Here is a 27,032-nt window from a genome sequence, read left to right as displayed (position 1 = left end):
AAACCACTTCCGTGTGCGATTGGTGACTGAACATCTGGTAAAAAGGAATATTTCCGAAAGTCATGATTTTTTTCTGCGCGCCAAGTCTGTGCGCCTCAAAATATTTTAACACGTTCTGTGCCTCCTACACAAATTAATTAAGTAAATATGAAAAAAAAATCGAAAGTCCTGAAAAAATATACAGGAAGTTTATAGTTTTCTCGGGGCATAAATACTTCATAAAACGTGGGGATCAGCCTTCACAGCGTATTGGAACGAAAGCATTGTGCTTTGCCTTCACTCAGAAGAGATTTTGTTGAAATTTGCGTAAAAGCGCATGGGAACAATGAGCCACAGGTTTTTTCAAAGACATCTGGGAAGGTTGAGCGCAATGACTAGTGCGTTCGGCATGGAATGACCTATACGTATGTCGATCTGTGCCACCCGCAGCAACGTCTGCGAGCACCATACCGCAATCAAAATGCGTGCCACCTCGCGCGAGAGGTGGGCCCTACAGCAAACTTTCGACCAAGGTAGATGGGTAGAAATCCAGCGAACCGGTAGAGATGTAGGAAGGGAGTTGCCACAGGACAGAAGCCGCCGATATTTCGAACAAAGACTGTTCTTCTTCTGGGCCCAGAAGAAGAACAGTCTCTGTTCGAAATATCGGCGGCTTCTGTCCTGAGGCAACTCCCTCCCTTTCGACCAAGGTGTACGACCAAGAGGATAGAAGGAGGAGAAGAGGCTTAGGATTAGCCTCGTTTTGTGCTGAGGGCTATCTGGTACAATGCCCTTCACAAAGGTCGCGGTACAGACACGGTCAAGTAAGAATCGCATTTTTATTTCAGGAGATCGACGTGGACGACGAACCCTCATCATCGCACCCAAGTACTGTTGTGAACAGACAACTGATAGATGTGAGTATGATCTATATGACGTACATTTACACACGTGTATTTTGCTCGTGAAATAGAAGACGACGTAATTACCCGCCCATTACAAGAAAATATATAAATAGCGACACTATAAATAGCGAACACCAAGAAGAGCGCGGAAGTAAAACTCACAGGCAGAGCTGAGAATTTTAAATTACAGGCGCAAAATTGCAGTAGACTGGAAGGTTCCATGATAGGCAAGCCTGAGCGATGGGCAAGACACGTAAACAAACACAAACACGATTTACCACAATTGTTTACGACGCAACGAGTCCCGCAATGTTACATTGCCTCTGGGAGATTAGTATCCTTGCAACATTACCATTTACTGACGTTAATCCTCAGACTACCGCTGAGGATGTTCCGTATTCATCAATTGCTCGTATCCATCATTTCAATCGTATTCACCATTCCGCTCCACTTGTGCGTCTTGCGTGAGGGACCTGCATTTTACAGAAATACACATATGCCTTGTGAGGGGGAATGCAGCCGGTCTTCTCAAGGTAGCTCGTAATCGTCATCATCAGGCTGAACTGTTTGATTTGCTTGGTGTGCGGATTCTTTGGCTGTGCTGCACGATGCCGAATAAATATGGTTTCTTCCCGTCCGAATCCTTTGTTAACAGTTTGGTAGAAGTTCGCTTCACATTTCGAGTCCGGAGTTTTGACTAGCTGCTCCTTCGTCCATATCTCCGTCTCCCGTTCTCGCATTTCTTCATGACGCACCCCCGTTCTCGGAGGCTCGTACTCAGGCTGCCGGAGCCAGCGTGATCCTCAGGTTTTCTTGGGGACTGGAAACCAATATATTGAAGAGTGGCTCGCGTCCTACGACCGCGCGAGCTCACGCAACCGATGGGACGATCCTGCTAAACTGAATAACACCGTACTCTACCTCACCGACCTCGCGAGCATTTGGTTAGAAAATCACGAATCGAAGCTCGAGACCTGGGCTATCTTTTACAGAAGTGTTCGCGAATTGTTTGGCACCGCGGCGGCTAGGAAGATGGACGCTGCTCCGGGCCTCTCGGTATACGTTACCAACAACACGATGAATGTTACACAGCATACGTATATCGAGGACGCCCTGGCTGTTTGTACTCGGGCGGATCTTGCCATGCATAAGCTCGAGATCATCAACCATATAACCAAAAGCATCGCTGAAAAGGCCTTCCAGTACATTGTTCTGAAGGAACCTTCCACCACCGCCTGTGTGATCGAGGCGTGCAGATCGCTTCAAGAGGAACGGAGCTCGCGCGGCCTGCGTAGCGCGTCATTTCGCGCTGCCCAACCTTTCGTGTCTGGTACCTCGAGCCTTCCGGACGTGGGAGCACTCCGGATGCTTCTTCGTCAACTGATTCGCGAGGAGTTGTCTTACGTAGTGCAGCGACCAACTCACCTTGAAGCCTGTCCACCACCTGCGCAACCTGAGTCTTACTGCCTGCAGCCTTTGATACGAGACGACGTGGCGGCTGCTCTGAGGCCGGACGCGCTACGACACTTCGTCCGTCCTACGCTCATGAACTGCGCTCGTCATCCGGCTGGACTCCGTCGCAGCCGGTCTCACCGCAGCATATAGAGCCTATAACTTATCTCTTTACTTCCCTACTGTCACCACCACCTGTCTGTTACCGGCCGCAATGGCGGCGCCCTGAAACACGCATACACATACACATAAGCGGTCATACTGCCCTATTTTGTCAGAGACGCAGGCGGGGCATCAAAACCCGAGGTACATTCTTTGCTTACGACTCTCGTGCACGTGCAACAGCGGATGGCATGCTGTTGGACCGCAATGACTACGTCGGCTCCAGAGCGAAATTTTCCCGCGACCCGCCATGTTATCCGCCCCCTCAGCGACACCATCAAGTCTCACCTTCCTTGGCCGGTCCCCTGCACGTTCCGCACTTCGTCAGGGGACGCCTTCAGCGCGGGAAAACCGCTAGTTGCGGTCCGGGGAGGAGGGCGGACTCCACTGTTCCAAGAGTCACAAACTCCTCCGTGTTCTCCCCACAATGTCGTGGATGTTGTTCTCGGTGGGATATCTGTACAGGCTCAGATAGACACTGGTCCTGCTTCATCACGTTGGACATGGCTCGGCGCCTGCGCAAAGTGAAGGGTACGGGAGGAGTCCAGCGGTGCCTGAGCCGGAAACGAAGTGACGACCATGTGCAACGTGTAATATTTATTATTTGGTTGCCAAATTCTCGGCTGGTACATGATGGCAGGTGCGTACCGGCACATTGGATGGTACGGGAAAAGCCGTGAAAAAATAGCATTCTTCTAGCCAACAAATTGCAACGTGTTTTCCTTAGGAGTTGTTCGTTTGATGAACTCGTTTGCTACAGCGTTCAGCTAGATATCACGAGCTAACTCTTTGTGGCAATGGAGCAAGGTAATATGGTTTAACCGGGCTTGTCCAATTGTGGAACGCAAGTTTTCAGCCGCCGTAGGCACGAGAAGGACTTTTCTGATGTGCAGGACGTCACAGGTATGGTCAATACAATTCGAAGAAGTTGAACAACTTCTGGAAGTATCGTACACACTTCACAACTTCTGGAAGTATCGTCCACACACAGTCCACACTTTCCTTTCCTGAGAGCAGCTCTTTTACGTCCTGAAACAAAGCAAGGCTTACGGAATGCTGCTTTGCAATGTCCAGCAGCGTATCTCGATGAAGCTGAAGGCGACGTGCATCAAGATCTCCTTAATAGAATTCGCACAGATAACCGCTGTCAGTTTTTCCCATCAAGAACTCTTCGACTTTGGCCACGTGGTCCCACATTCCGGCAGGAAACCGAGTGCACAGAAACGCATGAACCGTGTCAATTACCATGTAGAACCTCTGCCGATAATAGGCTTCCGTGGATTTAAACTCGTGTACTTGAGATCCTTCGTCGTAACGACGTGGGGCTTGTCGCTGCCTTATCGGTAGGCTCGGGCTCCCAGTTTTGAGCTCCTCAGCCGTGACTTTCAACATGCTCCAAAAGTCAGGGAATTTGTCGTGGAGTTCGGCAACACATTCTTTAGCGGTCTTCACTATTTGCTCTGTATGCCCAAACTGCAAGCTCTTCTTCTGGAGAGCAGAATTTGCGCTCTCCAATCTCTCAAATACCGGGATCATCAGCCCGAGCATGAAATATGAATCGAATTTTCCGAGCGCTTTTGCATAGCCACTGGCTTTTGCTCCTGTGTGATTCTTTTCATCCGATGACAGAGCGAGAGGTGAATTGCACCGACTCAGAGTAGTTACTTGACACTGACCGCAGTGAGGATGCCTTCAGCGTCCACCGGGCTTTACAGAATTGTCTGAGGTCCGGTGCTCCGTCCTTCTGGAACTGTTCGAACCAGCTGAAGCGCCTTGGAGATGTATTCACAAAATTTACCAAGTCTGCGAACAAGGTGACAAAGTCGCGACACACATCAATTTGCTTACACAAGTCTTGCAACACTAGGTTGATAGTGTACGCAAGGCAGTGTACATACATCGTACTTGGTTCAATATCCTGAACTAGGGCTTGAAGTCCACCGCTTTTGCGGGACACATTTGCAGACCCGTCGTAGCCTTGTCATCGGCACTTCTCAATTTGAACATTCATACGACACAACACGTGTTTCAGCATTGAGAAGAGCTTGCGTGCTCTCGTATCAGCCGTCACGTAAAATCCAATAAGGACTTCTTCCACTTCAAGACCATCTTTGACGTACGTGAATCAAAAGGATATCAGCTCCTGCGTGCTAATATCAGAGGTCTCGTCAGCAATCACCGCGCAAAATAACGCGTCCTGCACTTCTCTGATTACGGAACGGAGCATGCTGTGGGTAATGAGTTCAAGCATCTCATTTTGCAAGTCCGGCGAATTCCACTTACACCTACTTTTGTTGAGCCACGCCCCGAGACCTGGCACATCCGCTCCCCGCAACGTAAGAGGCTGCCTCAAGTTACCTTCGTCCTCATTGTAACCGCGAAGTGACACTACGAAGTGGGCCTTGACATCCCAGAAAGCGAACAGACGACAGTACTGTTCGCTTGGAGCGAACTGTACAGCGAACAGAGCTTGACGACTTTGATTCATTTGGCTGAGCTTCGGTTCAGAGAGCACAGTCGCTACGTTGGCTCCTGTGCTTGCACTTCTGAGCGCCGTGGATGCTTCACGATAAAGAGTTTACTTCTCATGACTTCTAAATCGTTGAAGAGCTTTCTTCCAGTTCTGGAAACCTCGTTCAATGAATTCAGCGTAGGAGTCTTTGTCTCGCGATGTGCATGCAAGTGGAATTTTTTTGTCACTGACAGTGACGCAAATGGCACAGTACACCTTACCAATTTCAGAGTTTAACTGCAGGTTAAGTGCAACTGCGTGCCCTGTAGTATGGTGTTCGGTCATGTCCGTTGCACTTAGCTGCAACTTTAGTAAGCAAAAACTGTCCATCATAAGAAAAAAGTGTCCACGTTATCAAATACAAAAAAAAAAGAACTGAAGAGAGCAAAAACAATGACATTTTACAGTCTATGGTCGTTTGAACTCGTATTTAATTTGCTGGACACATCCATCAGGTGGACCCTGTTTGTTTTTCGTTTGTTTATTTTGCATGGTTTTTCGTCTTTGTCTCTTCGTCATCTTGAGGTTGGTTTTTCTACTGTTTTCTATTCACGAGTTCTGCAGTAGCTGACCGGAACACCTCCATATCTTTTAAAATCTCAATCAATCAAACAACGTTTTAGAACACTATGACAGCATATTTATTGCGGGCAAGTACATTCCTCTAAAGTGAATAACTTTACTGTCATGTTTCCTTATATGTAGATTTTATAACCACGGTAATACGCCTATGTTTTGTTGTTGTAGGTTTTTTTTTTTTTTTTCACGTAATGACCGTTTTTCAGCTTAAGTAACAAAAGCGAGAATCGCTGGCATGATACATTACACATATACATTTAATGAGGCTTTGCAAGGACAATGCACTGTTATAAAGCTAAAAAACAAACTATGTGAGCTTTCTCTGTTATGGAAAAAAAAGAAAATTATTGTGGTGGCGATGATTGAACATAAGTCTGCATCGAATTAAACATTTCTTTGAAGGAGGAAACATTTCCCTCGAGTTTGAGGAACACACAATATGAACTGTGTGTTCCTCAAACTGAAGGAAATGTTAGTTCTTTCCACAGTACACCATCTCGCTTGCACCATTTTAATTTGCTTATCGAAGCATTTCTTGTTGCATTCTGTTAACTCTTTAATGCAGCCTCAGTACTTTTCTTTGAAACATTCATTCCTTTTTTCTGCTTTTGTAGCTCTCATTTCCACAGCTTTTTAGAGCTCTAGGACCTGCATCATCGCAGTCTGGTTTTTGCGCTAATTTCTCTGTGAGGTCTGTGCAGGTTCCAAACTTGTCTCTTGTTGCTCAGTTGTTTGTTCTTCAGGCTAGGATGCTGCAGCAATGGTTTCCATCTGGCTGTTCGTGTACAATTGGAACCTTGAAGATACACAAGAATGTGTGAAGCATGCAGTGAGACGACACATTACTGAGGAAGATGCCTCGATGTTTCCTGTGCAGTTGCTTGCAACTCTTTTGTTTGTTTTGTCCTTCTTTCGAAGTTTATCAGGACTACTTCTAACATAGTATGCTTATAGTGCATCACATGCACATACACAAGGGATAAACATCATGCATAACAAATTACATACAATACGCACAAGCTACTGTTATTGTGTTTTCTTGTTGCGCATGAATCTCCTGACTATGGATCCCAACCCACTAGTTGCCTTGCTATGCTTAGTAGTAATAGGCGTATGATTACACGCAGCTTTGCCAGCACTGGCCCTCATTTCCAGCTTAGTAAATGCTTATCCTTATTTATTAATCCATTATTATTATTATCCATTAATGCTTATCATTTATTGACTTCACAATTGTTGCTCTTTTATTCTTTACCGCCTAATGATGCTTTTACAAACTATTACATGTTTTAAGCACATGATTGGTTCACATGAGTCCAGAACAAGCTGTGATATACTAGCTGGAACACATATTCCAGCGAAGAAGACTTACAACACTCCATTTTCATATCCCCTCATCATCCTGAAGCAGATCAGTCAGATGCAGAGTTCCACACATCATATCAGCACACAGATTCAGATTGCAACTGTGGTTGTGCTCACCAATCATGACATCACTGTTTCTGAAGTAGTCGTTTTGTAGCAGTGCGAAACCGTGCAGTGTGGCTGTAGTTTTCATAGGTGTAGTTTCATAGGTGAAGCTGGAAATTGAAGTATGACATGTCATGAGTTGTACCAAATAGTATGAAACATCGAAAAGGACACTAAACAGCATGTACATCATACGCGCTCGCAAGAATGCCACGAAAACGCCACTGATCGCACGGAATCATCTACCAGCATGTTGTGGTAGCTGGATAAAATAGGCGTAAGTAGCTATGACATACACAACAAGCAAGCAGAAACAAGAACTGAACTACTACAAACTGCGTTTCCTATATTCCGTCGTCATGTTTTCTATCTTAACTCGCACTTGCTTCCCGACGAAAACCGCAGTAGCTGTCTCGACGCGGTCGTAATCGGCGGCGTTTCTTTTCTGTCCTCTTTGGTCCCCGATACGGCTACACTGTCTTCACAAGGGTTTATCAAGTGCATCGTCATAGCACCTGGTCAAACGAAGTGTTTTTTGCTGCACGGCAGCTCACTTATTGCTTCCGACGCCACTACAGTAGCTGAAGTGGAGTCCGCCATCTTGCTTTTCAGTGGACCCGACCGTGGTTGAGGAGCTCAGTCGAAGCTCAACCGTGGTCGTGCAGTGAACCACGTTCGGCGCTGCAGTGTAACACTCTCAACCACGGTTGAGCTCGACCGCGGTCGACTCAACCGTGGTTGAGAGCGCTAGTGTAACTAGGGTATTACTCTGCGATGTTGTCAGAGGCCCTGTTGTGGTTACTTCCGTCTGACATCGTCGTAGACTTCCATTGCCAAACTAGCCAGTCTCGTGTCAGAAGCGTCACGACCTCAGTCGAAGACGGAATTGTCACGAATGTTAAGCCAACCTCAGCGGCTGTATCCCATTCGATAATAGCAGTTTTCTACCAACAGCGCGTACTGAAGTTCCGTCAGGGGCTGCCTATCACTATGGCCCTTAAACGACCGTCATCCTGCAGATTTCTTTAGAGGGAAGCACGGCAATCATCGAGTTGGCATGGCTAACCCTCTTCCTGTTTTGCAGGTTTTGTGTTTCGTGCCACTGTTATCGGCTTACCAATGCAACAGTCCTCTAGGCACACTCATTCAAAGCCATTGAGGGGCAAAATTGAGGGGCACTGTATTTTCTGTATCTGAGGATTTCTGCGATAGAACAAGAGATATCCGGAAAAAAATATGGGAGTCTGCAAAGGATGAACGGAATCAAGGCAGCTCTGTACGTTAGGTATATAACAAGATGATTGTCAACGGAGTGACATTTGAGTGGGACAGTTTAAATGTATGTAGGCGACCAGTTACAACTCATACTTCATTTTCTTCTGGTGTCACACAAAGCTGTAATGTGGATACAGGCAAAACGACCTCGACCGAGGTGGTGGGCCGCGGTTTGCCACTGGTAGCAATCGAACGAATAACGGACCACCCTCAATATAGTTTCCTCAGAATGTCACTGGAAAGACATGTGATTTGTCGCTTTTGTGTCTGAATGCCAGAAGCGTAAAAAATAAAGTTCATGATTTCTGCAAGCTTTTATCTACGCTTAATCCTGATATAATTATGGGATGTGACTCCTGGCTTGATGGTTACGTGAGAGATTCAGAAGTGTTCCCTCCTAACTGTACGGCATTTCGAAAGCATAGAAACGCTCATGGCGGTGGTGTATTTATTTGTGTACGAAGTTCTGTGCACGCTGAGGAAATTCAGAGTAATTTTGACAACTGTGAGTCTGTATGGTGTCGTCTCTTGTCGAAAGGGTAATCCATTGCACTGTGTTCTTTTTAGCGGCCGCAGGCGAGGAATGTTTGAGAAATTTGTGTGACCAAGTATCTTTTATCTCCGGTCATATTGTGTTAACGTTCGGTGATTTTAACTTGCCAGATTTCAAGCGGTGTACTATAGGATATGAGAGATTGAATAATTCACCTGCTTACCGAGTTTTTGATGAGATGCTATATATGCATTCTTTGCACCAATTTGTTCATATTCGGACACGCGGCTCCAACGTTTTATATTTACTACTGTGTAACTGTGAGGAAATTATTAGTGATGTTTCTGTCTTCCCGGGCCTCTCGGATCACGAATGTGTGACTGCTAGTGTTAGGACTCACTCTAAGGTAGTACCAAATCAGCATCAGAGAAAATTTTTTGTCTTGTATAGCAGGGCTGATTTTAAGGCTATTTCTAGGAACCTGGAAGCTAATTACCCTGATTTAGAAACATTAAGCAAATCCCAATGTGTTGACTTTCTGTGGAAGCATTTTTGAGATATGCTGACCAGCCTTGTTCAAAAATATGTACCGACACGGAAAATTAAGCACAAACGCAAATGCGATAAACCCTATTTTACGAGGAATATACAAACGTTGACAGGCGGAAATCGGTGGCCTTCTCCGCGTTCAAAAAGAACGGCAGTGCTTCGAACTATGAGAAGATAAAAGCGTTATCTAAATGCATTCGTAACGCGATTCGTATAGAGAAGCGGACATATTTTGAAAGAGTTAAGTCAAATTTGGGGGCAAGTCAAAGCTTTTGCGGAAGTACATAAAACAGGTCTTACAGGTCTTATCGATAACGATCGTTTTTTAACTTTTATAAACGATCTTGTCGGAGTTGCTGGTTCTTCCATCACGTTATTTGCAGATGACTGTGTAATTTATCGGTCCATAGACAGGGTTTATGATGCTAATATTTTTCAACGGGATTTAAGTAAAGTAGAATTATAGTACAAAGACTGGGGTATGAAACTGAATGCGGGCAAATGTAAGGCTATGTCGTTTTCTAGTAGCATCAAAGTTTTAAACTATACACTGTGTAATTCTATTCTCGAAATGGTTGACGAATATAAATATCTAGGTGTCAAAAGTCACAGAAGTCTTAAATGGAAAAAAATACATTGACATGATCATTTAAAAAGCTAGCAGCACACTTGGTTTTTAGAAGAAATTTTAAAGGGGCTCCCAGGGACATTAAGGAGATAGTCTATAAATCGTATGCTCGACCTATTTTGGAATACTCTAGCACGGTTTGGGATCCGCACGAGAATGGTTGTAAACAAAAAGTTGAAAAAATTCAAAGTCAAACAGCAACGTTTGTGACAAATTCATATTCATCTTACTTTCGATCTGTGCATTTAAAATCCATGCTGGGATGGGTGTCTATGGAGTCTCGGAGAACGCAAGCTCGGTTGAAATTTCTCCGTGATATTTATTTCGATCTTTCTGGTATTCCTTCTGGTAACTACTTGTTTCCTCCTAGTTTTATTTCTAAACACCTAGATCACGAATACAAGATTGAGCTTTACCGTTTTAGATCAACAATTTTTCAGAACAATTTTTTTTGTTAAAACTATCCCCGAGAGAAACAGCCTCCCTCGTGACTTAATTCATTCGGCCTCCAATGACATCTTCTTGAAAAGAGTGCAAGAATTTCTGTTGCGTTAAATGCTGTTGTAATCAGGGTGTCGAACCGCAAAAAATACGGGTTCGGTTCGGGTTCGCGTTGTTTTGATTTCGTTCCGGTTCGGTTCCGGTTCGGCCACGCCAAAAATCGAACCGGTTCGCAAACCGGTTCGTAGCCCCGAACCGGTTCAACGCTTCCGTGTTATATGTTCCATAAAACTGCTTTTATCAGGAAATGCGTGGCTAATAGCTTACTGCTGTTGTCTGCATTGACGTCTCTAGCGGTGAGGTAGCCCTTTAGCGAGAGAAATGAGGAATGGATGAACATTTATTGCAAATAGAGTCCACGCTGTTGAAGCGGTGTAGTCCTGCTACTTTCTGTTCCCAAAATCTCTTTTCACACGCACAGTGCCAGCAAGATACACTTAAAGGAAGCCCAATAAGATGGACAGCCTAACATAGACGACAGTACTAGCCAGCACACTGCCTTCGCAACGTGAATCCATCTGAAACCGTACTGAAGCATGTCGAAAATAAGCCTGCCAGCCTTACTCTGTCCAAGCTCACAGCAGTGTACTAGTTAATCCACAACACAAAGGCAATATGTCACGACACAACTGCACTACCAATAAGCAGAACCACATTTACTTTTCAAGCCACGACCAATCAAACAGGCACCGTTCTGCGTACGCTCCTTTTCCACTTCTCATGTTTGTGACTTGTTTAATTTGTACTGCTCACGTGTAAAGAGAAATCTTGGGCGCTTATTTGATCGCATATTCGTCCTGTAGAGCTACATAACTGGCCTATTCTATTCCTGTTTCATTCGTCCGCGTGGCACCTCGTCTCTGAAGCGTAGATGCCGCGGCGCTCACAAGGACAACTGCGCTTCATCACGTTAAAAAGACGCTGAAAGTATACTTACTATACGTCGTCGTCTCACTGCTAGGTAAAAATTTCTGAAATCCATGATATAGGCGCGTGATGATGATACCAATGTGTCCGAACCGTTTTGTTGCGAACCGGTTACCGCTATTTTTTTTACGGTTCTGCTCCGGTTCGGGTTCAACAGTGTCATGAAAATTTCGGTTCGGGTTCGGGTTCGGTTCCAGCAAAAATAACGGTTCGGGTACGGTTTTCGGTTCGGGTTCGGGTTCGGTTCGACACCCTGGTTGTAATCTTATACCTTGAAAAGATGTTCATTTGTATGTTCTCCTCTCCACTACGTAGTGCCACTCATGTGGAATTGTAGGGTACATGAAATAAATAAATAAAAAAAGTCCTTCAAGTCGAAGTTGAGAACCGCGAGAATAGTCGACTCACCGACCGGAGTGCTAGCAGACAGGGCAAGCACCGTGGAAAACAAAGAAATGTGAGCAGCTTGGATCGTCTTCCTATTCCAACCGTCTATTGCATTTGTGGCAGCATTTCTCACTCGACTGCAAACTGGGTAGGGCACATAATTTCTCCGTCAATAACTGTCGCAGGGCAATAATTTCACGCGTAATTTCACGCGTATTAGGCGCGGCTTATGCGTGATTTTTTTTCTTACGGGCGCTCCGCGGCTTATCCACCGGTGCGGCTTATCTGATTACTATTTTTTTCCTTGTATTTTCCCCATACGCCAGTTTTAACGAAAGGGCTGACAGTGTTTCTGGAACAGTACTGACCTGCCGGTGCACGAGCAGCGTGTAATAGGGGCGGGTCAACATTCGAGTAGATTGATCTTCCTGGTGCATTCCCCCAAGCAGCTTTAACGAAAGTGGTGACAGTGATTCACGTCTTCTGGAAGACCACTGACCCATGAATCCATGAAAAACACCCAAGAAGGGCACAATCCGAAATTGCTAGAACTCTATAGACCTGACCTCCTTTGTTGCACAATATGCTGACCCCGGTGTATGGACCACAGGGTTTATGGCCTCCTCTATGGTCTCCTTTGTCACGCAAATCAGTCGCCGCGTATTGCCAGCGGCTTATCTGCGAGTGCGGCCAGAAAATTTTCAAAATGTTCCTAAGAACCCGTCCTGTGGCTTATCTGCGGTGCGGCTTATACGCGTGAAATTACGGTATTAGATGACAGAAAAAAGAAGGTAATCGGTGGAAAGCCATGTTGTCGTTGTGCACAAAAAGGCCACAACGCCAGGGGCCCAAGAGGAAAATTACAGTGTTCCCGTTGTAGAGGTTGGCACGCATTGGCAGTGCGTGACCCATCGTGGAGGCCCGAGAGCAAGCGCATGGTCAGCACGGAAACAAGCAAGGCCACAAGCGTGTTGGTCCCGGACGGACTAAACAGGAACAGTTCTCAGGTACCCCTACTTGCTTTTAGGTGCTGGGTAACAGCCAACAGCAAGTGCATCTACGTTCGTGAAATAATCGACGAAGGTAGTCAAGAGACTTTCATAAGGAAACACTTGACCGAACAGTGAAGTCTTCAAGGGAGCGACAACATAGTCCTCACGCTCAACACTTTTGGATGCATGTCGAGTTTGAATCCCAAGCGATGTGACGTAGTGAAATGCCACATACAAAGCCAGTTTTCACCGTCAGAATAGCCCTTTGAAGCAGATGTTGTTCCTAATATATGCAGGAATGTACTCTGGGCGCCCACTGACATTGACATCGCGCAGAAAATCAAAACTGGAGGGCGCCGTTGACTTATTGTTCCCCAACGTTCAGGACATGCAAGGAATTAATCTGCTTCAGGAGGCAGATCAGCTGTAGAAATAGTAACGGAAAAAATTTGCGTTGCAGTCATAACGAATGCCTTATCGCAGTTAAAACAAAATGGGATAGACATTTCAAAGTCCCACCTCAACATCTGGTACTGAATGTGCAACCTTGAATGCTGTGACCTGCGTACTCAGAGCCGAGTGCACCTCTAACGACGACATGGTCAACTCACTGCGGAAGTTGTGGAAATTGGATGACATCGGCGTTGTGAATAATTCGTCAGGGAAGAACGAAAATGGCGGAATCAAAAAAAAGAAAAAATAGAAAAGAAATTCAAACATGATCAAGAAAGCGAACTGAGCTACTCGGTTGCCCTGCCTCTGGAAGGTTTCAGGAGAGAGCTTATTTAATAACCGATAAATGGCGAAATGTTGTTTGAAGAGCTTACTTACCGTACATAATGAGACGAAAATGCATGCATTACATATGACTTGTACTTGTATCCTACTGGACTGTCCATTGTCCGAAAAGCGAGTTTCCACATTACTGTGACGAAAATGCATTGAAAAAGTTTGATCCTCAGAAAAATCGTCCATAATTTCAGTTGTCCATATTAACGAGGCACGACTGTAGTCGATATAAGTAAAACATTTTCGAAAATTTCCGGCTTCTTCGGCTATGGTGAATATGGGTCAGAAACAGAGGGAAGATGTCGAAAGGAAAATAAGGAAGGCCGAGGGAAGGCCGGTGTCCCGGAAACTGGAAGAACTCGCATCATTGAGGCATGCGCAGGAGCTGCAGGAGTACACGAGTGCTGCGGGACCCAGCGGGTTAACACGGCCCTGAACTCAGCCTTCCGAGTCGCGTGTACCCTCAATAATTGTACGCGAGCTCTCCAGCCCATCAATGGCCACCCTGATGGTGCTTGCTCTCACAATATTATTATATTGTCTCTAGTGTAGCTAGTTTAGCGTTAATATTTTCTGGACACTGTAAGAAAGGAGGGCGAGGTAGGGAGATAACCTTCAGGAGAGGTCCTTCTCTCTGTCTCGTTCCCATTGCAAGTAGTTCATCATGTAATGTCGAATTGACGTCATTGAATATAGGAAACCAGATCGGGAGGACGGTGTCGCCTCCAATGAAAGTGAGCTAGATGTACAGCTTGGGACAAAAGTTTACGGAACACTGGGGTGTCGCTTTTTTCCCTTGGAGTGATACCCTAGCAGCAACCAAGAGTGGACACACATACTGAGAGATTGATAGCACAGCCGGTCATCCGTTTCTTATTCGACCTCTTCCCGATATCTAGCACGGCACCTCTCTTTTGTCCCTAAACTTTTGTCCCAAGCCGTACGGACGACCGTGAAGAGCTCTCACAAGGGTCAGCTGTCACAAAGGCTACGTAAACCTACGTAGCTATTTTTTAAGCGACACAAGTAAACACTAGCTGAATAAACTTTTATTGTCTTGGAAAGCATGGCAAGGTGCACACAGCAACGTAAAATAGCCCGTTCTTGAAATTTTCAAATGTTACACGACGTATTCTAAAGCTCTGAAGAATGCACGTGTTCGTAGTGCGTATTCAACGCTGGGAAATCTTCCCACGGATTTTCAGCGGAACGCGTTGCACAGTTAAGTCCAACGCTGAGCTAAAGTCACTGCGGTTATCATAGGGGTCAGTTGTTCCATATGAGGTGTGGAAATAGCCACGTCCCTCAACTGGTGCAGCGACTGACAGCGCAATCTATATGGGCAAGATGGTGTTTCAGTAGCTTTTTAACAACATGTTAGAGATGGTGTAATAACGTAGAGCTATTTTTTACATTTAACATGGCGGTCAACAAGCCAGTAAAGGCTAGCTTGTACGTATCCTACACCACAGATAGGACAGACGTGAAAATATAAAATGTAAAGCTTAAGATAATAGGTTCTTCACTGCTCTGTTTCTTTGTTTTGTATACGCACTTCCAGTGGATTCCATTCGGTACCCCTCCACAATAACGATCAGGAGAAAATGCAGTTGAGACAAGCTGCCCCTGCCAGTATGGTAGCCTGCCCTGTCACTGGGGCGCAATGCCACACTTGACGACCTCCGAGCAGATGTTTTTTAAAAACTGTTTTTGAAATACGGCTCTATTTTAATATGTGCGTGGTGTAGCCAAAATATCGTACTAAAACCAAGCTTTGGACTCATCAGCCTGACGAAAGTACTTTCCTCACAGCAAAATACTCGTAAATATTGTGACAATTCTCCCCCCGACATCCCCTAATAGGTGCAGACTGCAGACACGTCGTCGTCGTCAAAGTACATCCCTCTCTCTCCAGTGCTCCATGTCCGCATGTACTGCGCCATAGCAGACGGCCCGGCCGTTCACATGATAACGTGAAGCTTCGAAAGTATTCTTGACAATTTCTACATATAACATGTCTTTGCAAGCACGGCAAATTGGTTTGGACGGCACCCGTGTGCGTTTGCCAGCGCGGCGGCGATGCGTCTTGAGTGAGGCAGCTTTGCGGGGCAATGCCTGATGACTGCAGGAGTGGTGAAGCGTTTCTTACGTTTTTTTTATTTTTTTCCAGGCAAAAACACAAATATGATGCTTCAAATAATCTCTGTGAAATAAATGTTCAAGGGGCATACTATCAAATACAATCGGTCTCATTTTTTTTTATCAAAACCACTTCCGTGTGCGATTGGTGACTGAACATCTGGTAAAAAGGAATATTTCCGAAAGTCATGATTTTTTTCTGCGCGCCAAGTTTGTGCGCCTCAAAATATTTTAACACGTTCTGTGCTTCCTACACAAATTAATTAAGTAAATATGAAAAAAATCGAAAGTCCTGAAAAAATATACAGGAAGTTTATAGTTTTCTCGGTGCATAAATACTTCATAAAACGTGGGGATCAGCCTTCACAGCGTATTGGAACGAAAGCATTGTGCTTTGCCTTCACTGAGAAGAGATTTTGTTGAAATTTGCGTAAAAGCGCATGGGAACAATGAGCCACAGCTTTTTTCAAAGACATCTGGGAAGGTTGAGCGCAATGACTAGTGCGTTCGGCATGGAATGACCTATACGTATGTCGATCTGTGCCACCCGCAGCAACGTCTGCGAGCACCATACCGCAATCAAAATGCGTGCCACCTCGCGCGAGAGGTGGGCCCTACAGCAAACTTTCGACCAAGGTAGATGGGTAGAAATCCAGCGAACCGGTAGAGATGTAGGAAGGGAGTTGCCACAGGACAGAAGCCGCCGATATTTCGAACACAGACTGTTCTTCTTCTGGGCCCACAAGAAGAACAGTCTCTGTTTGAAATATCGGCGGCTTCTGTCCTGAGGCAACTCCCTCCCTTTCGACCAAGGTGTACGACCAAGAGGATAGAAGGACAATGGCTTAGGATTAGCCTCGTATTGTGCTGATGGCTATCTGGTACAATGCCCTTCACAAATGTCGCGGTACAGACACGGTCAAGTAAGAATCGCATTTTTATTTCAGGAGATCGACGTGGACGACGAACCCACATCCCCGCACCCAAGTACTGTTGTGAACAGACAACTGATAGATGTGAGTATGATCTATATGACGTACATTTACACACGTGTATTTTGCTCGTGAAATAGAAGACGACGTAATTACCCGCCCATTACAAGAAAATATATAAATAGCGACACTATAAATAGCGAACACCAAGAAGAGCGCGGAAGTAAAACTCACAGGCAGAGCTGAGAATGTTAAATTACAGGCGGAAAATTGCAGTAGACTGGAAGGTTCCATGATAGGCAAGCCTGAGCGATGGGCAAGACACGTAAACAAACACAAACACGAGTTACCACAATTGCTTACGACGCAACGAGTTCCGCAATGTTACATTGCCTCTGGGAGATTAGTATCCTTGCAACATTACCATTTACTGACGTTAATCCTCAGACTACCGCTGAGGATGTTCCGTATTCATCAATTGCTCGTATCCATCATTTCAATCGTATTCATCATTCCGCTCCACTTGTGCGTCTTGCGTGAGGGACTTGCATTTTACAGAAATACACATATGTCTTGTGAGGGGGAAACCAGCCGGTCTTCTCAAGGTAGCTCGTAATCGTCATCATCAGGCTGAACTGTTTGATTTGCTTGGTGTGCGGATTCTTTGGCTGTGCTGTACGATGCCGAATAAATATGGTTTCTTCCCGTCCGAATCCTTTGTTAACAGTTTGGTAGAAGTTCGCTTCGCATTTCGAGTCCGGAGTTTCTACTAGCTGCTCCTTCGTCCATATCTCCGTCTCCCGTTCTCGCATTTCTTCATGACGCACCTCCGTTCTCGGAGGCTCGTACTCAGGATGCCGGAGCCAGCGTGATCCTCAGGTTTTCTTGGGGACTGGAAACCAATATATTGAAGAGTGGCTCGCGTCCTACGACCGCGTGAGCTCACGACACCGATGGGACGATCCTGCTAAACTGAATAACATTGTACTCTACCTCACCGACCTCGCGAGCATTTGGTTAGAAAATCATGAATCGAAGCTCGAGACCTGGGCTATCTTTTACAGTAGTGTTCGCGAATTGTTTGGCAGCGCGGCGGCTAGGAAGATGGACGCTGCTCCGGGCCTCTCGGTACGTTACCAACAACACGATGAATGTTACACAGCATACGTATATCGAGGACGCCCTGGCTGTTTGTACTCGGGCGGATCTTGCCATGCATAAGCTCGAGATCATCAACCATATAACCAAAAGCATCGCTGAAAAGGCCTTCCAGTACATTGTTCTGAAGGAACCTTCCACCACCGCCTGTGTGATCGAGGCGTGCAGATCGCTTCAAGAGGAACGGAGCTCGCGCGGCCTGCGTAGCGCGTTATTTCGCGCTGCCCAACCTTTCGTGTCTGGTACCTCGAGCCTTCCGGACGTGGGAGCACTCCGGATGCTTCTTCGTCAACTGATTCGCGGGGAGTTGTCTTACGTAGTGCAGCGACCAACTCACCTTGAAGCCTGTCCACCACCTGCGCAACCTGAGTCTTACTGCCTGCAGCCTTTGATACGAGACGACCTGGCGGCTGCTCTGAGGCCGGACAACACTTCGTCCCTCCTACGCTCATAAACTGCGCTCGTCATCCGGCTGGACTCCGTCGTAGCCGGTCTCACCGCAGCATATAGAGCCTATAACTTATCTCTTTACTTCCCTACCGTCACCACCACCTGTCTGTTACCGGCCGCAATGGCGGCGCCCTGAAACACGCATACACATACACATAAGCGGTCATATTGTCCGATTTTGTCAGAGACGCAGGCGGGGCATCAAAACCCGAGGTACATTCTTTGCTTACGACTCTCGTGCACGTGCAACAGCGGATGACATGCTGTTGGAGCACAATGACTACGTCGGCTCCAGAGCGAACTTTTCCCGCGACCCGCCATGTTATCCGCCCCCTCAGCGACACCGTCAAGTCTCACCTTCCTTGGCCGGTCCCCTGCACGTTCCGCACTTCGTCAGGGGACACCTTCAGCGCGGGAAAACCGCTAACTGCGGTCCGGAGAGGAGGGCGGACTCCACTGTTCCAAGAGTCACAAACTCCTCCGTGTTCTCCCCACAATGTCGTGGATGTTGTTCTCGGTGGGATATCTGTACAGGCTCAGATAGACACTGGTCCTGCTTCATCACGTTGGACATGGCTCGGCGCCTGCGCAAAGTGATGGCCCCCTTTTCTGGACCGTTAATGACATGTGCTACTGGGGATCCAATTTTGCCCATCGCTCGTTGTACAGCTCACGTACAGCTCGAAGGCTATTGCTATCCCGTCGATTTTTTGGTCTTCGCTTCCTGCCGTGGTGACATGATTATTGGCTGGGACTTTTTGAGTGCGATCTCAGCCGTCATAATTTGCGCGCAGCAAAACATTTCATTGTCACATTTCTCAACGTATGATGTTGACGACTCGCCCCCTCCGGGTCATCAAGTTTCTCTTCGTGAAGACGTTGTCCTACCCAGGCGGACAACTTGCATCATTCACGTACTGTTGATCCCGTCGTCATGGCTCGCTGAAGTCATCATCACGCACGAAAGTCCCTGTCTTGCCAAGAAATTTGGGGTTGCGTCTTATACCCTTTGTCGTGTGGAAGACGACTGTGTACCTCTCTCGCTGACAAAGGAAACCGCCTTGCTACGCGCTGGCTTCGTTTTGGTGGCTTGTGAAGCGGTGACGCCGTCCGCGTTGCTCTTGCTAGTGTGGAGGTAGATACAGGCATCTTCGAGAACGAGCCCATCTCAGCAGCTGATATCGCCACACTTGAAGCAAAGACCATTGTCTCCTTGCCTCAGGAGCATGGGATGAAGCTACTGAACATTCTCTTCCGTTACGCTTCCTTTTTTTTTTTTTTTTTGATTTGGGCGACTCTCCTCTTGAATCAGCCACGCACGTGAAGCACCGCACAGACACTGGAACGAGCCCACCTGCTGAGACAACGACCGTTCCGTGTTCTGACAGCTGAACGGGATGTCATTGACAAAGAGGTACAGAACATTCAGTCTCGAAAGATTACCCGACACTTCAACAGTCCCTGGGCGTCTCCTGTTGTTTTGGTCCGAAGAAAGATGTCAGTGTAGGCTTTTGCGTTGACTACCGAAGACTCAACAAGGCAACAAGGCGGGACGTGTACCCTATGCCCGCATCGATGACACCATGAACTGCTTTCACGAGGCAATCTACACTTATCTACACAATCTACACATCTTCACTCGACCTGTGGTCCGGGTATTGGCAAATCCGCATGTCTGAAGACGATATTAAGGAAACCGCGTTTGCCAAGCCGGACGGCCTCTATGAGTTTCTTGTGATGCCCTTCGGCTTTTGCAACGCTCCCGCCTAGTTTGAACGAATCATAGACACTGTTTTGCGTGGACTACGCTGGCACATATGCCTGTGTTACTGCGACAATATTACCATATGTGCTTCTACCCTCCAAGACCGCATCTCACGCATTTCTTCAGTGCACGACTACGTTGCAACCGCCGGTCTCCAGATGAATCGAAAAGAAACAAAAAATGTTATTTTTTTTCCGGAACATAAAAGTCCTTGGCCACCAAGTTTCACGGCAAGGCATATCTGCAGACCCAGACAAAGACCGCGCGGTTTTGGACTTCCTAGTTCCAAAGAACATCAAAGAACTGCGAAGCTTCTTGGGGCTCTGTTTGTTCTTACTTTCGCCGTTTCATTCCAAAGCTCTGCGAGCTTGATGCACCACTTACCAAGTTTCTACGCGGTGACACTCCCTTTGTCTGGACTGCTCAGTGTGAAATGGCTTTCGACAGCATGAAGATTGCTTTGCCTTCGGCGGCCGTCCTTTCGCACTTCGATCCCCAGTTGGTTGCCGAGATTCATACTAACGCTAGTGGATATAGTATCAGTACAGTTCTCGCAGAGCGTTGTCCCTCGGCGTCTCATACCTCTATGGCAGACCCTTCACAATCATCACGGATAACCATGTGTTCTGCTGGCTCTGGATCCTGAAAGACCCCTGTGGCCGTCTAGGTGGTTGGGCTCTCCGCTTGCAAAAATACGACTTCATTGTCAAATACAAATGTGGGAGGAAACACACTAATACTGATGCACTTTCTCGGTGCCCTCTACCTCCAGATCCTACTCCCTCGTGCAGCGCTTCGCTACTTACGATATGTCCCCTGAGTTCCGTCGACCCGGCTTCGCTCCGCTTAGCTCAAATCCGGGATCCGTATTACTCGACGTTTGTACGTCAGCTGTATGGCACAGAGCCTTTCACCAACAAGAAATTCCAACACAAAGTCCGGCAGTGCGCCTTATTCGATGGCCTCCTGTAGAAGCGTAATTATTCCTCTACGGGTCAACGTTTCCTCCTCACTGTGCCTGACCCCTACCGGTTCCAAGTTGTTCATGCCCTGCACGACGATCCGACGTCGGGACATCTTGGATTCTTCAAGACACGTGAACGGGTTCGGCATAAATCGACTCGATCGAAATGTGTAGCGGTTGCTAAATTCACACTGTAGTTGACCATGCCCTGCGGATACCATTGATGTTACACACTCGTATTTATGCCCGTGGTCTCACTATGCTCCTTTGGCCTGGTGCTTAAAAATCAGTCACTAAGGGGCGATACCCCCCCCCCCCCCCATCTAAATGCTGTCCAGCAGCAGCACAGCTATCTCTAAAGAGGTTCCCTGCAGAATTCGTACTCCCAAAATAGACATTCGGACTTGTGTTTCCCCACAAGCCTATTATTGATTCATAAAGGTGAAGGTGAAATGTTTTCAGGAGAGATGAATCGTTTCCGTTCTTTCGAGATCCATGCAATACGAAGTACCTGAGTACTACACTGTGAGTCAGTATCAGGTGATGCACCACGAATCATTTTAGGAAATTGACGTCATCGGCAACGTTAACGTTAGTTTCTTCTCTCTTGTTTTGATTTTCTTCTTCTTTTTGCAAGAAGCAAAAAAGGAAGAGAAAATGTTGTGTTGATATGGCGTATTTAGAGATTCAACTCATGATAACAAATTTCCTCGCCGTGCTTTTTCTGGTGATTCTTTCTTGTTTTTGACATTGTTATTCTAACGCTCTGTATGCGTGGCGCACTCTAGCCTCACACGAAGCTGGTACGGGGATTCGAACCGGCGTTACCTCCCATTCTCGACGTCGACCTGTTTTTTTAGCAGCTGTCGGACGATGCATTAGTTTCTAGAAGGTTCGCCAAATAAGATCAGTATTTGTAGAAAACAAGGCTTATGATCAGTCACAATTAGGGTTGGCAATCGGGATATCCGAAATCCCGGATCCCGGTGACTTTTTGCGTCTCAAAGTGCCGCGATTCCTATAGGGAAACAACATTTTTTATGGCTGGAGGTGGCAGAGGACCGCTGCCTATACGTGGGTACGGATATTTGCTGAGACTCGTTTCTTCTTGCGCAGAAGCTGAACGAGCCTTCAGTTTGGTAGCCTGTATTTTCACAAAAGTTCGTTCCGAACAACGGGACACCACCCTCGACGCTCTATACTTTCTCATGTCGTGTGTTAGTCACTGTGGAATGTGATAAGCACGCAGCGACGGTGTTGTAAACTGCTTGGTGTTTTGTTTCTTTCCATTCGTCTTTTTTTGTTGCTGTTCGTCATTAAAGTGAAATGTTACACCGTTTGAAGAAAGTAATATTTCCTGTTACTTGAAGTGTAGCGGGACTCGCCTTCTTTCCACGTGCAACAGTGAAATGTGCATGAATAGAAAAGGAGTGGCATTTTCACAGCGGGGAAAAAAAATAACATCTAAGAATTTCGCCGTCACTATTTTGCAGATGTGGCTACACTGCGAATCTTCGAATGCTTTCCTTCAGGAAAAGGTTTAATTGACAAAGAACGCCTGAGCTGCGCACAGCGCGCCGATATAGTCACTTGAGGTTGACAGACTTGGAAGTAGACGATGAAAGGTGAAAGTCACTGAAAAGGTTGGCTAGCTGTAGGACTCGAACCCACATCTTCTGGATTGCCGGTCCAGGGCTCTACCAATTAAGCTAAGCTAACACGCCTTCTCAGCGACTTCCAGGGTGCGTCATCTGAAGGGACAAACCAGCCACTCTGTCCCAGTCGCTGAGAAGGCGTGTTAGCTTGGCTCAATTGGTAGAGCCCTGGACCGGCAATCCAGAAGATGCGGGTTCGAGTCCAACAGCTAGCTAACCTTTTCAGTGACTTTCATCGTTAATTTCTTAGGCAAATTTGAGGCGTTGTATGTATTTGTCCCTTCTATGTTGTTCCAGCCTGAGAACATCAGTTCTTTCATTGGAAGTAGAGTCCTGCACGGCTCGCGGGACCTGCAGGCACCCGCTGGTGACCCGCACGTTGTTACGGGTAGCCAGTCTAGGTTTTCAGTGTCGTGCGGGCGTGTTAACGGTGGAGTGGGCAGCGGGTCAGGTGAGGTGAACACGTTTTACCTAAACACTATGAGAAAGCACACCGAGCTGCGCAATTTCTTATGCATATGTACTGCAGTCGCTCGAAATATGATGTAAAACGTCTCTGACAAGCGCGGTGCAAACGCTCACACCGTTAGGGTGCAACAGCTCTCGTGTGGCCCTTTTTGTCCATGTCGCGTTTCGTATCATCATGCTTGAAGTTGTAGCAGCACTAGCTGCACCAACATCGCCTTTGGCCACATGACCCTTTTTCTGCGCTGCCATCTCGCGCTCGCGAGATGCGAGCTAGTTACTTCTTCTTCTACTCGAGCGACCGGCCAGGACGGTCAATAAAGTAGCGGTCCGACTTGGCGCCTTTTGTCTCCTGGCCTCACTCAACACGCGACAACTGGTGACCCGGACGTGATGTCCACTGGACCCCCTTCTGCTACTGGCCCTCTCCCAGGACCAGCAGGCCACTTTCCGCCTACGGCTACTTGTTCCAGCTCGCCGCAAGCAGTGGACCTTTCTCAGCTCGTGGAACAGATCTCCAACCTGCAGCTGGAGGTCGCAGCCCTCCGCCGCTGCAGTCCTTCTCCGTCTCCACGCCGATCCCGTTTCGCGCATCGACGTTCCCCATCTCCAGCCGGAATTTGCTGGTATCATCGCCGTTTCCGCACCAAGGCTCGCAACTGTACACCACCATGCACCTTCCAGGGAAACTCCCGAGCCAGTCACTAGATATGGCGGCTGGTGACTCTGGCACTCGTCCATCCCGCCTCTTCTTTGTTCTTGACAACAATTCCGGACTAAAGTTTCTTGTTGACACCGGCGCTGACGTCAGTGTGCTTCCGTCCTCTCTTTTTCGTTCACCGCGCAAGCCAACGTCCCGCACCCTGCAGGCTGTTAATTCCACGCCGATTGCGACGTACGGAGAGCATTCCCTCACTCTCGACTTGGGCCTCCGCCGCTCCTTCGCATGGATTTTCTTTGTGGCTGACTTGCAGTACCCTACTCTGGGAGCAGACTTTCTGAGCCATTTCTTTCTCATGGTGAACATGAAAAAACGCTTGCTCTGGGATGCAGAAACCCGGTTTTGCGTCAACGGCATCCCCTGTCGCCATTCAGTGTGCAGCCGCATCGCCCGCTTCAAGGCTGGAAACTGTCCATACTCCGCCATCCTGCAGGAGTTCCCATCCCTCTTGAAGTCATGTAACACCGAGCGGCCCGTGATGCACACAGTGACTCACCACGTTGTCACTACAGGTCCTCCCGTGCATGCCCGTTCTCTTCGCCTGGCCCCCGAGCGCCTCGCCATTGCGAAAAAGGAATTCCAACATATGCTCCAGCTTGGAATCGTACGGCCTTCTTCCAGCAGTTGGTCATCAGCCTTGCACATGGTACCGAAGAAGACCGGAGACTGGAGGCCGTGCGGCGACTACAGAGCCCTTAATAAGGTTACTGTGCCAGAAGCAATTCCCATCGCCGATTCCACCGCCGAGACCGTTGCCGAAGCCTTTCTGCACGGCTGCATAGCCCGTTTCGGTGTGCCTGCTACCCTTACCACAGATCGCGGCCGCCAGTTTGAAGCCAGGCTGTTCACCCAGCTCTTGGAGACCCTCGGCACACATCGGATACGAACCACCTCGTACCACCCCCAAGCAAACGGGCTCGTTGAGCGTTTTCACCGTCACCTTAAGGCCTCCCTCTCCTGCGCGCGTGAGCGTACCCAGTGGTTCGCCGCTGTTCCTACAGTGCTGCTCGGTATTCGGACGGCCCTCAAGCAAGACATCGGCGCCTCCAGCGCAGAACTCGTCTACGGGACGTCACTACGTTTGCCGTCAGAATTCTTCCATCCTGTGCGCCCCGAAGCAGCCGAGCCATCGTCATTCCTTCACCAACTCCTTTTGACAATGTCCCAGCTCTGCCCTTCCCCAACCCGACGAATCCTTCGTAGCCATCCCTTCATCAGCCCCGAGCTTGAAAGCTGTACACATGTTTTTGTTCGCCGGGATGCCGTTCGTAAGCCTCTTCAGCCTCATTTCGACGGCCCCTTTCAAGTTCTCCACCGATACGCCAAGTTCTACCGTGTACAGCTTAATGGCCGCGAGGACAACATTTCCATCGATAGGCTGCAGCCCGCTCACCTAGACCCCTCATCTCTGGCGCATTTCACCCAGCTGGAAGTTTCTTCAGACTCTTCGAACGAGCCTGACACACAGCATGGCGATCGTACCGCCCCCTCAGCCGTATCTCGATCTTTCCCACTGCGCCCAGCTTCAAGCAAGCACGTATCGTGGGATCTGCACCGCACTATCCAGCCTGCAGCTTCAGCATCATCTTTCTCCAGGGGAGGGAGGATGATGTAGCAGCACTAGCTGCACCAACATCGCCTTTGGCCACATGACCCTTTTTCTGCGCTGCCATCTCGCGCTCGCGAGATGCGAGCTAGTTACTTCTTCTTCTACTCGAGCGACCGGCCAGAACGGTCAATAAAGTAGCGGTCCGACTTGACGCCTTTTGTCTCCTGGCCTCACTCAACACGCGACAAAGTCACAGCAGCATTCGCCTGCATGGTAGCTCAAACACTGCGCCCTAAACTCGCCCTTCTTCCCAAAAGGTAAAATGCACAGCATATTTAAGACATGAGCCAGTATATTTTTAGGAGCATATATTTTTATTTTTATCAATATTTGTATATTTTTATTTAGGAGTCACAAGGAACGCCTCTCACGCGAAACCTAAATTCAGAACGCGCTTGCGTCTCAATACAATCATAAACGCATGATAAATTGCCCAACACACAAGGTGCTGCTGCCAAGTTTATATGTACGGTGTACGGCATATAGCGCGTGAGTTTCAGTTTTACATGCCACCTTACGGTTCAGAGCACATCCCATTTCCGAGTATTTAGTTTCATAACTGTTAGCTCTACATGCACAGAGAACCCTCGACAACACAGAAACATGTACGCACGAAGAATTAACCACAAGGGCCACTCATATCGCACACAGCTGAGCTACAACAGGCGCTCTTCTGGGTACGGCGGGTGGCGCCCCTGGCGGGTGCTCCGCGCGTAAATACGGCACTTCCGCTCCTCGAGCCGCGGACGGAAGTCCCATAGGCGAACGGGCGAGTGTTATGGTCGTGTATTATAGAGATGGTCGTGGTTCGTACGCGGTTTTCTAACCTGCCAGGGTAACGGGGCCTCGAATGTATATGTGTTAGTGTCATTCCTCACAAGTGCAACTAGATTGCAGAAATGGGCATTGTTCTGAAGTTAGGACCGTGTATTTGTCATAATCAAACGATACTCATACATATCGGGTATTTTAGTGAGAGATAGGTCAAGAAAAATTTCTTTTGTGCTTGAATAATATTCAGCATTTACGATCGCACGAACTGCCCTTTTCTGAAAAAGAAACAAGGCGCGTATGTTCCTTTTACTTGACGTACCCCATACTAGATGGCAATATTGAATATGAGACAAGAACAATGAATTATATTATGTTAGTTTAACCTGCATAGGTAGATAATAATACCTATAAAAGATTCCAACCACTGAGGAAATTTTAGGTTGTACGTGTTGGTAGTGGTAATCCCAAGACATAGTGTCGGAAAAATCTACGCCTAAGAGTTCGAAGTTACTCATGATTATCTATACACTTTGAGCTAATAGTAAGTCGGGCGTCACATTCCACCCGTTTGTTAGTCGGTCGGAATATCATAGCTTTTGTCTTATTGGTGTTTAATGTGAATTTACTTTTGGAGGCCCACGACTGGAGGTGTTCAAGAATGACGTTGCCCTTTTGTATTAATTCATTTGCTTTACACCCTGATAGGAGAATACTCACATCGTCAGCATAAATAACGAAAGACGCTACACTATCGATATTAACAATATCGTTAAGACATATAAATTAAATAAAAGGGGGCC

The 27,032-nt window shown here is 47.3% G+C and overlaps 1 protein-coding gene across 9 annotated transcripts in view; it reads left to right on the top strand.

The window, feature by feature from the left end:
• The window catches only part of LOC135378930 (caspase-7-like), a 271,342-nt gene that overhangs the window by 220,959 nt on the left and 23,351 nt on the right, over positions 1-27,032 (top strand). For 6 of the 9 annotated variants that reach the window (XM_064612108.1, XM_064612111.1, XM_064612105.1 and 3 more), the window contains 2 exons: positions 828-896; positions 16,687-16,755. The exons of 1 other annotated variant lie outside the window; for it this stretch is intronic. In XM_064612108.1, the coding sequence (XP_064468178.1) occupies positions 828-896; positions 16,687-16,755 (138 nt within the window). Of the gene's footprint in view, positions 1-827; positions 897-6,203; positions 6,281-6,332; positions 6,712-16,686; positions 16,756-27,032 lie in introns of those variants that run through there. 2 more of the 9 variants (XM_064612112.1, XM_064612109.1) reach the window with 2 other exon arrangements.

This window comes from Ornithodoros turicata, chromosome 1 (genome assembly GCF_037126465.1).
Source record: "Ornithodoros turicata isolate Travis chromosome 1, ASM3712646v1, whole genome shotgun sequence".
Lineage (NCBI taxonomy): Eukaryota > Metazoa > Arthropoda > Arachnida > Ixodida > Argasidae > Ornithodoros > Ornithodoros turicata.
This window is presented reverse-complemented; position numbering and strand designations above follow the sequence as displayed.